This window comes from Natrix helvetica (assembly GCF_964273705.1).
Source record: "Natrix helvetica genome assembly, chromosome: 1".
Taxonomy (NCBI): Eukaryota; Metazoa; Chordata; class Lepidosauria; order Squamata; family Natricidae; genus Natrix; species Natrix helvetica.
Window position 1 is genome coordinate 251,798,932 of NC_138548.1, and position 11,825 is coordinate 251,810,756.

The 11,825-nt window shown below is 38.8% G+C and overlaps 1 protein-coding gene across 4 annotated transcripts in view; it reads right to left on the reverse strand.

The window, feature by feature from the left end:
- Positions 1-7,206, reverse strand: part of CYBC1 (cytochrome b-245 chaperone 1) — a 13,120-nt gene extending 5,914 nt beyond the window's left edge. The window contains exons 1-3 of one of the 4 annotated variants that reach the window (XM_081933972.1): positions 6,807-7,206; positions 5,785-5,917; positions 4,878-4,919 (exon numbers count right to left, since the gene is read on the reverse strand). In XM_081933972.1, coding sequence (XP_081790098.1) covers positions 4,878-4,919; positions 5,785-5,869 — 127 coding nt within the window. In that variant the 5' untranslated portion in view covers positions 5,870-5,917; positions 6,807-7,206. Of the gene's footprint in view, positions 1-4,877; positions 4,920-5,784; positions 5,918-6,311; positions 6,568-6,710 lie in introns of those variants that run through there. The other 3 variants (XM_081933971.1, XM_081933969.1, XM_081933970.1) reach the window with 3 other exon arrangements.
- Between the last annotated feature and the right edge of the window lie 4,619 nt (positions 7,207-11,825).

An 11,825-nucleotide genomic window follows, 5' to 3' on the forward strand; every position in this document is an offset into this window, starting at 1 on the left:
CGACAGTCCGAGACTGCAGTTGATACTTTTACTGCTGTACAGTCCATATGGACCTAAACCATCCCGAAGAGATGGTGAACAGGGAGACAAATCCTTGCTGGTCTCAGGGACATCGCAAAGTCCCTGATTGACCCAAGGGAAGCTCTCCAAACCGGTGGTAAACAGGCAGCCCCCAGGCTGACAAAGTCGGAGATGGCTCCAGAAAGAAGGCAGTGAAAGTGAGTCCATCTGGTGAGATTTTTTCTTTGAGAATGATTGCCCAAAGAAACTTTTTTTAAAAGATAAATTAATCCTTTAAGCAAAGAATAAAGCGGCGTAATTTATCTTTATTGGACTGCCTTGGAAGGTTTTCTTTTTCCTTTTTCTTTGTAACAATGTTTTGTGGATTGAAGTGATTGTAACGCTTTCTGTTTCTCCTCGTAAGTGAACAAACTGTTTTTTTTTTCTTTCTCCTATGCTTTGCTGCCTTATTTGTTGGCTTCATTTAAAACCTTTTTTATCCTAACAATTCTCCTTACTACTTCTTAATTTCCATTAAAGATACTTAAAGTTTTCTGTTTTCCACAAGCTTGAGATAAATAGGAGAAAAATCGAACCTGCTACTCGGAAGCCAGAACTTGGGTTTTCTTCTTCTTTGAAACAATGTATCCTTTGTTCTCTGTGTTTTTGATCTTACTGACTCTCTAACTGAAAGCTTTGCAGATTACTTGTGCAGCCTGATAAGGAGCCAAGGGCACGGTTGTTTTCACAGGTGCCTTTTTAAAACACTTTTGGCAAGGGAAGGAAAAGAAAAGAAAAGAAAAAGATAGAACCCTTCCTCTTCAAAGAATATAAAAGAACTCGTACTAAATTCAATTTAAAACATAACATTATATATACAAAAGAGATATTGAAGGCTAGAGTGTGTCAGGCCTGTAATTATGTTCTTTTTTGGATCTTTGGCCTGCCACACTTTCTTATAATTTTCTATGCTGTTTCAATAGTGTAGTAGTTGGGAGGGGGGAATAGAAAGGAGTAGGATTGTAGAATGGATTGTTGACATTCTTTTGTAGAAGCCAAGGTCATCTTTTGTCTCAGCACCTCGACACCTGGCCGGAAGAAGATCGGTGTACATGCCAGGGTGGAAGATGATGATTGGAACATGTGATGGATTTGTGGGTGTGGGGAGAGATCATGAACTTTCAACTGGTTGAACTTAGAGAATGTACTTCCAGAGTTGAAATTTTCCATAGCCGTGCTAACATGCCTGCGGAATAAATTGCACCTTAAAGGATGTTTTGCCTTGGACAATGATTTATTTCTGCATGGTATTTAGAACCCTAACATTGTGGCAGTGGACATTAGACATCTTTCTTTTTTTCTCCTTGCTTTTTTCTCTTTTGGAAACATATCAATTTTCAGATGAGGGAACCCTAAGTTTTCAAGATTTTTTGGTTGGAATTCAAAATATATTGCAAGGATTTGAGAGATTTGAGAAGAAGTTGGATAGACTACTGTCTCCTACAGCAAAAGATGATGGGCTGGAGCCCCAAAAATTAAAGAAATGAATGGAGATGGAGAAGATAAAGATAAGATAACAGATGAACTTATTGATGGAGTAAACATGGGTGAAAGTGGAAAGAAGGGAATATTGAAAAGTGAATTTGATATTTTGGAGCTCTATCCCTCTGTTCAAGATATGGGGGGGGAGGGGAATTGATGATGATGGAGCTAAGAAGAGAAACCGTCTCAGAAATATGTTTGATAACCAAACATATGCTAATTTTAATACCAGTTCAAGGGCAACAAGATTACCTGAGAGATCTTTCAAGCAACAAAGTGCAGAGAGAAGTCCATAAAAACCTTATAAAGGAACTAATAAGAGGATTGACACAGCAACTGGCAGAAGAGATGGGACTGTTTTCTTATTGGAAAGATACAGGTTGATAGTGAATGTTGATGATAAAAAAATTAATTAACTTTTGGTGACTAATAGGTAGGAATTTTAGTACTTTGTAGATTCTTTTAGATTGTTTTTAAATGTTTATTCGTTAATAAGTAATTCATTATGATAATAACAATGAAATAATAACTCTAACTAGTAAAAGCAACTTGGATATAAATAGCAAATTGGGACCTGGGAAAAATTTTTATGAATGTTATTAACAAACTTTTGTTTAGATTTTGTTATAAAGAGGTAATCTTTCTTGGGTCTGATGAGAGGAGAAGTGATATAAACAGTAAATTATTTCTAGTTACCTATAATAATAATTATAATAATAATGAAATAATAATCTTGACTAGCAAAAGCTATCTGGATATAAATGGCAAATTGAGACCTGGGAAAAAGACATAAATTTTATTAACAAATTTTTGTTTAGACTATGTATAAAAATGGAATCTTTCTTGGGTCTGATGAGAGGAGATGTGATATATATAGTAAATAATTTTTAATTAACTACAATTATAACAAGGAAACATTAATGGATAATGTTTAATTATTATCTACATGTGTTGGCATTGGTAAAAGCAATTAGATAAAAGCTCTAAATAGTGAATTGGGGGGAAAAGGGGGGGGAAATGCTTAGATATTTTATTAATTGATTTCTTTTTTAGAATATGTTACAACGTGTAATGTTACAGGAGGTTTATTGAAATTACCAATGAATGCCAGTAGGTAGTTGTGTTTTTAAATACAAATGATTTCAGATAAAACACGTTTAAATAATTTTAGTTAAATGAGAATGGTGGTACATTGATAGTAAAATACATGAAGATTTCAGATGTAACATGTACTATTCAATATGAAGGAAGTATATGTATGTTTGTGGTAGAAACGCATGAAAACTATTTGTAACCAATCGACACGCTTTCTATAAGATGTAAGGAAGGGGGGGGGTTGTTTAATTAAAACAATAAAAAACTTTTTTAAAAAAACTTAAAGTAGAACGAATAAGAGTACAGACTAATTTAAGAACAGCTAGTGTTAAAATCAATTACAAATGCTTTCAGCAACTCACTAAATGTTAATTAAAAAATGATAGAAGTTGATACATTCCCACTGGTAATGTTTAAAACTGGCACTATACAGAATGAAAAGAAAACAATGGAGAAACTGTTGTGCAGAATCTATTGAAGCAAATACCATGAGCTGCCATGTAAGAGAGAAGAGGAAGGCAAAGACACCAAAACACTTGCTCTTACACTAACAAAAAATTGGCCATTTGCCCTACATTTTTATTAGAAAACTAGTGCTTATAACCAGGCATTGCCTGGGTATTTATTTATAGGGCAGTGATGGCGAACCTATAGCACGTGTGCCACAGGTGGCACGCAGAGCCATTTGTCAGGGCACGCGAGGCGCTGTCCTGTCAGCTGGCCAGGGTGCATGTGCGTGCTGGCCAGCTGAGTTCACCCTTTTTTAAAGCCATTTTTCGCTCTCCCCAGGCTCCAGAGACTTTATAGGAGCCTGGGGAGGGCGAAAAGAGCCCCCCTGCCCCCCTGGAGGCCCTCTGGAGGCTTCATGAGCTTCCCTGAAGCCTCCGGAGAACAAAAAACTAGCCCTACGGGCAAACCGGACTTCCGGTTTGCTCAGAGGTTCATTTTGACTGCTCCGGAGGCTTCAGGGAAGCGTCCTGAAGGTCCCTAAAGCCTTCGGAGCGCTCAAAACGACCCTCCGAGCAAGCCGGAAGTGACTTCCGGTTTGCTCAGACGTTCATTTTGACTGCTCCGGAGGCTTCAGGGAAGCGTCCTAAAGGTCCCTGAAGCCTTGGAAGCGCTCAAAACGACTTCCGGTTTGCTCAGAGAGTCGTTTTGACTGCTCCAGAGGCTTTAGGGAAGCGTCCTGAAGGTCCCTGAAGCCTCCGGAGGACTTCCGGGGGGGAGGGGGAGGCTGTTTTTGCCCTCCCCAGGATCCTATAAAGCAGGGGTGGGGAACTGTGGCTCTTTTGCGACTTGTGGACTTCAACTCCCAGAATTCCTGAGGCAGCTATGTTGGTTCTGGAATTCTGGGAGTTGAAGTCCACAAGTCGCAAAAGAGCCACAGTTCCCCACCCCTGCTATAAAGCCTCTGGAGCCTGGGGAGGGCAAAAAAAGTATGCAAAAAATTGGGGGTCGCGCCTGTAGTGTGCACATACATACTGGGGGGGTCATGCATTGCATTATGGGTGCGGCATGCCCGCACACAACCCACCTGCGCTCCCTCCACTTATGGCATGCGAGCCAAAAAAGGTTCGCCATCGCTGTTATAGGGGGAAAATGTCCGGATCAAACGTAATTTCTAATGTTGGATTTTCCCCCTTACCAGACGGAGCCCTCTTGTGGAGTACTATGAAGCCATTACCATGGCAACTCCACTGTGCTGTACAATAGAAGCCATTTTACAGCAGTACAGTAGAAGCCATTTTAAGGCACAACAGGCTGTATTGTAACAGAATACACACATCTTGAAGGGTATTAGGGGTGTCTTACTCCCACAGTATTTGTTTCCAGAGAGTAAGTCATCTGTGTACCAAGTTTGGTTAAAGTTGCTCGAGGCATTCCAGAGTTATGCAGAACACACACACAAACACACAGCCATTTTATATATGTATGTATGTATGTATGTATGTATGTATGTATGTATGTATGTATGTATGTCTTTCTACATAATGGTATGGGGGCTGTTCATTGAATCAACATTTTTTAACATTTTCACACTTTCTCTTTTCCTTATGTGGTATCTAGGAAAAATGGAAATATATACACTACCGAGTTCAGAACTGCAACTGATTCCTTTTGAGCCCACTAGATAAGGCACAGCACAAATCAGAACATAATTTAAAGAATGGCAGAGAGAAATTGAGTATGTTTTTTTAAAAAAATATTAACAAATGACTAAACTTTTCTAGTAAATTTACCTTCACTATAATAAGCAGCAGCTATGCCAATGGAGGAGATCCCTATAGAGAAAAAGGAAAGGAATTAATTTGCAATTTAATTCTACTATTTAAATATCTGATGAAACTATATAAAAATACAAGTTTATGATCACATTTAGAGACATTTTAAAGATTAACTTCCAAAGAATCTTAAAAATTTTTTTATTCTAGCTATTTTCTTGAACTCAATACAATGGCTGCTATTTAGGTACTAAGATAAAAAAACACGCTGGAAATCTAAATTGCGTATCTGGTGCTTTAGAGCTAGTTAGCGTAAAATATAACCATCACTTTGAGAATTTGCCCACTTCCATCAATTTGATAATATATCTGATACATTCTAATATTTCAGAGACTAGTGAAATTTTTATTACACTTGTTCTAGAAGAAAAAGACATTAAAATTATCTCTCTGACCTTATTCTCCATCTATTTTTCCCTCCTGAGCTAAGAGGATTTTGTAAAAGATTAATATATAATAATGAGAGTTAGAAATAGCATAGTGCCAGCTATTGCATTATCTTGTTGACTTACACTGTAAAGACTTCCAGAATCAACTCAAATAACTGTTTGGAATAGTATAATGATTCTGTAGAAGTTGTATTAGAATAACTGAGGGATACTTTCAATAAATACATCCCAGGTCAACGACTTGAAGTCAAAATTCTGATTACAATCAACATGCAAAATCCACCCATATATTCAAATCCATTCATATATTCAAATTGTTGTCTGGGATATGGGAACAAGCAGTCTTGTTCTTATACAGTATTTGCTGCAGTCCCCAGCCCTGAAGAGACAGCAAAAAATTGTCAAAATTGACTCTCTTTTTTTAATGGACATGTCATTTGAGCTTTGTTTTAGAAGTTTGGGAGAAAAAGGCTTACCTACAAGGATAGACCAAGATCTGATGCCTGGGGATCTCTTCAAGTGAAGGCGTGTGTTTGAATGACTTTCAACCTGCATATACATCTTTGGCAGTGGATAGGAAGTTACAGTGCCAGGAAACACTCACAAAGCCTAAAGAACAACAAGGCAGGAAACCAACTAGTATAGTATAGTCTTTATTGTCATTGTACAAAATAAATACAGTGAAATTGGTTTTAGCCCACTTGTGCAATTTATGACAACAAATACAAACAACATAAATAGTATAAAGAACTAAATTATTGTTTTCAAGCAAACTGCAGTTTCGCAGGAACAGGGGCGTGCATAAGCGCACCTAGGGGTGTGCATAAGCGCACCAGCATACCTAATGTCCCTGTCCTACTGTCCCCGTTTATTTGTCCCCATTTCCTGTGTTCTTATTTATGTTTATTCTTATTCCTGTTATCTTGTACATGACAAACTAAATAAATAAAATAAACCCTTCCCCACAGTTGTCCAGCTTTCCAGCAGTTTCCACTATACGAACCCAAAAGCATTTCGCCCCCAATATGAACAGCACCAAAACCCTCGTTCCCCACTCTCCAAACCGACAGCAAATGGATACACTTCGTTAAATTTATATATATATATATCGTTTTAACGGTGCAATTATCAAACGGGAAGTAAGACGATGGGCTTGCTTCCTCCCTTCTCCCTTCCCTGCACCGCCAGCAATCCATTCTGCGTAGTACAATCCTACGTAGGTGAAAGTGTCCAGCGCCCTTCTCTCGTTCTCTCTATAGCCCTTCAGACGTTACTCTTCCGGACACGTGCTAGCCCCTTAGTTTAGTCCGGGAGCATCCCTTCCTTGGCCCACCCGAGCCTTCAGAGAACTGCGCGGCGTCAGGTTGTGCCTCCATCCCCCGGGAGACGCATCCCCGCCAACCTCACCTAAGTGACCGCCCGGCGCTTTCCCAAAGTCTTCCGTGCGACCAAAGCGATGCCGAAGAATCATAGAACTAAGACAGCTCGCTATACTCACATGGGCAGCGAGCTTTGAAACGTACACCGCGCCTCAAGTTCAATAGAAGCATGCAGTCTAGAGTTGCGCACAGCGCTCACTTCCTTTTCTGCTTATTTTTCCTCAAGACGAAGTTCAGGAATGGAAGTTCTTAAGAAACGAAGAGAGCCGAGAAAACGCGGGGAATACTTGAAACAAGCGTGAATCTTGCCGCCTAGTTTCCTACACGGCTTCGAGTCTTCCCTCGTTAAGCAAACTAGCAAAGAGCGCTCGGTGGAGCGGTTTTTGTCAAGGCAGACTAATAATTTAAAATTTTGTATTTATGTTTTGTTTGATTATTGTTGAATAATATTCTTTGGGTTTTTCTTCTTCTTTGATTTATTGTGTGTGTACACTGTAAACGCCGAGAGTAGAACAGTATATATTAGGCAAGCTTGTAAATCTTTAGTAGAATACGTTCTTGGCGTATCTGCTATAAATTAAGAGGCATTTACAGCGCATTATTCTAAATTAATGTAGCTTGGCTGATTAGCATTAAACATTTGGATAAACATTATCAAAATGTTTTCACCTGTCGGAGAGTTTGAGCTAATTTTTTCAGCTGTCTTTCAGGCAAAAAATTTTTGGAGAAGACATTTTATCATTAGCAGCGGACAAAAAGGACAAGAGAGAAATGCCACATTTAAAAAATGCAAAGTAGAGAATATTCTTTTATTACTGGAACAGACTTTATTTTAAAAAGATCATGTTGGCAAAAAAGAAAATAATTTAACTGCGAGGTGAAAGAATTCCTTACAAGTGAAACTCAAAAAATTTGAATATCGTGTAAAAGTTCATTTATTTCAGTCATGCAACTTAAAAGGTGAAACTAATATATGAGATAAAACTCATTACATGCAAAGCAAGATAGTTCAAGCTGTGATTTGTCATAATTGTGATGATTATGGCATACAGCTCATGAAAACCCCAAATCCACCATCTCAGAAAATTAGAATATTACATGCAATCAATAAAACAAGGATTGTACATAGAACAATATCGGACCTCTGAAAAGTCTAAGCATGCATATGTACTCAGTACTTGGTTTGGGACCCTTTTGCTGCAATTACTGCCTCAATGCGGCATGGCATGGAAGCTATCAGCCTGTGGCACTGCTGAGGTGTTATGGAAGACCAGGATGCTTCAATAGCGGCCTTCAGCTCTTCTGCATTGTTCGGTCTCATGTCTCTCATCTTTCTCTTGGCAATGCCCCATAGATTCTCTATGGGGTTCAGGTCAGACGAGTTTGCTGGCCAATCAAGCACAGTAATCCCACAGTCATTGAACCAGATTTTAGTGCTTTTGGCAATGTGGGCAGCTGGAAAATGAAGTCAGCATCCCCATAAAGCTTGTCTGCGGAAGGAAGCATGAAGTGCTCCAAAATCTCCTGGTAGACGGCTGTGTTGACCCTGGTCTTAATGAAGCACAGTGGTCCAAAGTCCTGTTGCTCAGTGGTCCAAAGTCCTCTTTTCTGATGAGAGCAACTTTTGCCAAAAGCACTAAAACCTTGTTCAATGACCATGGGATTACTGTGCTTGATTGGCCTCTCCATTCTTCCTCCATACTCTGGCTCCTTGGTTTCCAAATGAGATGCAACAGTTGCTCATCAGAAAAGAGGACTTGGACCACTGTGCTTCATTAAGACCAGGGTCAATGCAGCCGTCTACCAGGAGATTTGGGAGCACTTCATGCTTCCTTCCACAGATGAGCTTTATGGGAATGCTGACTTCATTTTCCAGCTGGCCACACTTTTGCACGATAGTCTAATTTTTTGAGTTTCACCTCTATTTCTGAATTTGAGTGAAAAAATTGAGGAAATGCTTATATAGGACGCCTATAAAACCTATGAAATAACATTAAGTAGAATATTGACAATTATAAAAATAACTATTTCTTTAACAAATTAACATGCACACTATGACCACAGGTATTAGACCAAAGGTATCCAGTCTCAACATTCCCACTGATCTATACAATTCCATCCCTTTGTTCCATCCCTTTGTTCCTAGTTACATCACATATTTATTATTTATTTTATTTATTTCTTGGATTTCTAGCCCGCCCCCTCTCCCAAAAAGGGACTCGGGGCGGTGTACAGTCAATGCAGATAAAAATACAATCATAAAACAATTAAATACATTTGGATGGAGGAGATAGGCTGTACAAGAAATAAATATATTCTAAAACCCTAAAAACATCCCCAATTAAAAACCCAAACCCAATTAAAATAAATCCCCGGGAGGTAAAACTAAGAAAGTGCCAGGCCAGCTGATTGAAATAGGTGAGTCTTTAACTTTTGACGGAAGGAACGGAGGTCGGTGGTGGTTCGAATGTTGGGGGGGAGGTCATGAAATGTTCAGTATGACAGATATAAGTATTGGTACCCTTATTTGTTTGTTCATGTAGTTTATTTACTGCTTCAAATCAGATAGTTTTAAGACAAGGTACAAGTACTACTAATAAAATAGTGCAATCATAATAATAAGGAATACAATACGGTAAACTATTTGGTGTCAATGATGCACTATCAATACCCCAAAGCCTTCTTAAGAAGTCGGGTCTTCTACAACATCATAAAAGTGGGCATAATCTTTGATTCATGGAATAGAGTCAAGAGTGTCAAACTGGCAGCCCGTGGGCTCAATGCATCGTACCTAGGCCACACCTACCCCAGCTCCACAAAGGGGGGAAAAACGTGAAACGTCAAGTGACGGCAACATGACACAATGAGTTTGATACCCGTGGAATAGACAGTTCAAAAAGATGGCAATCATGAGAGAAAATCCCTGGTAACAAGCCCTCTCCTGACCACCTTTTGATAGATGGGAACTTTTAGCAGGTATCCTTTAACCATTCATGTGGGGTCTATCTGTAAAAGGTGGTCTCTTAGATTCCCAGGGACAAGCCATATAGGGCTTTATAGGTAGCAATCAGCATGTTATTGCACTTGAAAACACAGTTGCCAGTGAAGCTCCAGAAACAGCTCCGTAAAAGGGTAGTAATGTGACTTGATTAAGAGCCTCAGTGGCGCAGTGGTTGAGTGCAGTATTGCAGGTTACTTCTGCTGACTATCGGCTTCCTGCAATTTGGCAGTTCAAATCTCACCTGGCTCAAGGTTGACTCAGCCTTCCATCCTTCCGAGGTTGGTAAAATGAGGACCCAGATAGTTGGGGGCAATAGATGACCCTGTAAACTGCTTAGAGAGGCCTGGAAATCACTGTGAAGCAATATATAAGTCTAAGCACTATTGCTATTGATCAGTAACCACATGGACACTGCATTGTGATGCAAGTGAAATTCCTTGATAGTCTTCAAAGGCTGTCTCACAGGGAACAATTAACATTAATCTAGTCAATAAATGGCAATGCATGAGTGACTGGCCTCAACATATCTTGTTTGAGACATGACTGCAACTGACACACCAGCTAGAGCTGAAAAATGGCTTCCTAACTACAGCATCCACCTGCTCTTTTAACGGTAGCCATGAGTCCAGGAGAATCTACAAATTGCAAGCTTGCTCTCTAGGGGAGCTTATACATGAGAGCATTTTTTTTATTGTAAGCTTTGGTTTCTCTTTAGAATCGGCAAACAATCATTAAATAGGATCTCATTCAGTATCTTGCACACCTCAGTCCAACTGCTTAGCTATGTTTGCCCAATGGAAATATAAACTATATTGTAACACATCATAACACAATTAGTGAAGAGTTCAAAGTACATGGAGGTGTTGATGGATCAAAGGTTACATTTAAAAACTCATATATCCAAAATTCTCAAATAAATTAACTCCTAAAGGCAAAAATAAGGAATGTTCTCCTATTAGTTCAATTTATGGAATTTGAATTTCTTTTCAATATTTTTAATAGTTGTTATTACTTAGATTTATAGAGCTGCTAAACCAGAAATAATAAATAAAAATTCAGAGGTGCGAATGTTGTAAAATATACACAAGTCAATACAGAAATACTAGCCTCGTGGGGAAATAAACAAGATTTCACTCACCCATTACTGACCTGGCCTAATCCCAATTGCGTCAGTCTCTAGTTTGCTGTTTCTCAAACTTGTCAGTTTAAGATGAGTAGACTTCAATTCCCAGAATTCCCCAGCCTGTAATCTAGGAGCCTGGCTGGGGAATTCTAGGAATCAAAGTCCACTTATCTTAAATTTGTACAAAGTTGAAAAACACTAGTCTATTTAAAAAGCTAGGTTTTGAAAGCTTTTATAAGGATAATGGTATTCTAGAGGACAGGAAGAGCAACAAAGAAGGAATAGGTTCCACAATCTAATAGAATATCAACATATTGACAATTTAGTTTATCGAATAGACAGAAAAATATTACAGAAGGTGGTCCTGAAAATAAACAGATCTTATACCCAACTGAAAACATACATCTTTTCAATTCTGTTGGGACTACAGCAACTGGGAAATATAGTAATATTTACATTTGCAAACTCACTATTGCAGCATATTGCAATTGTATAACTTTTGGAGTTCCATTAAGCCAAATGTATGGAACATTCCAATGATTACCATTGGCAGGATGCCAGTTTAACTCCAAGCAAGTCTTTTTATAATGTTTGTTCCAGATAAACTCAGTCAAGGAAAAGGCAAGAAAATTGTAAGCTTAACGAAGTCCCTCTTAGTCCAATTCCTTTTCCTGGACAAGATTTGGGTACCCCTAACCTCCAACTTCCAAAGGACACAAAAAGCTGTGGAAATTAGATTGGAAGATTGGTTAGAAGACCAAGAAAAACACCCCTAAAAGGGGGGGAGGGGTACTAGAAATAATTAATAAGCCAGAAGGGAGAAATCAGACTGGAACATTTTTAGGTGCCTCACGGGTTGGGGGAAATGTAATCTTGGGGAGAACCTGTATTTTTTTCACCGCTACTTCCAAGTATGTATATATATATACATATAATATATATATATAAATCATCATCATCATCATTGCGGGACGATTTTCACCTTTCTATCGCAAGGGGGCGCTGATCCTCGCT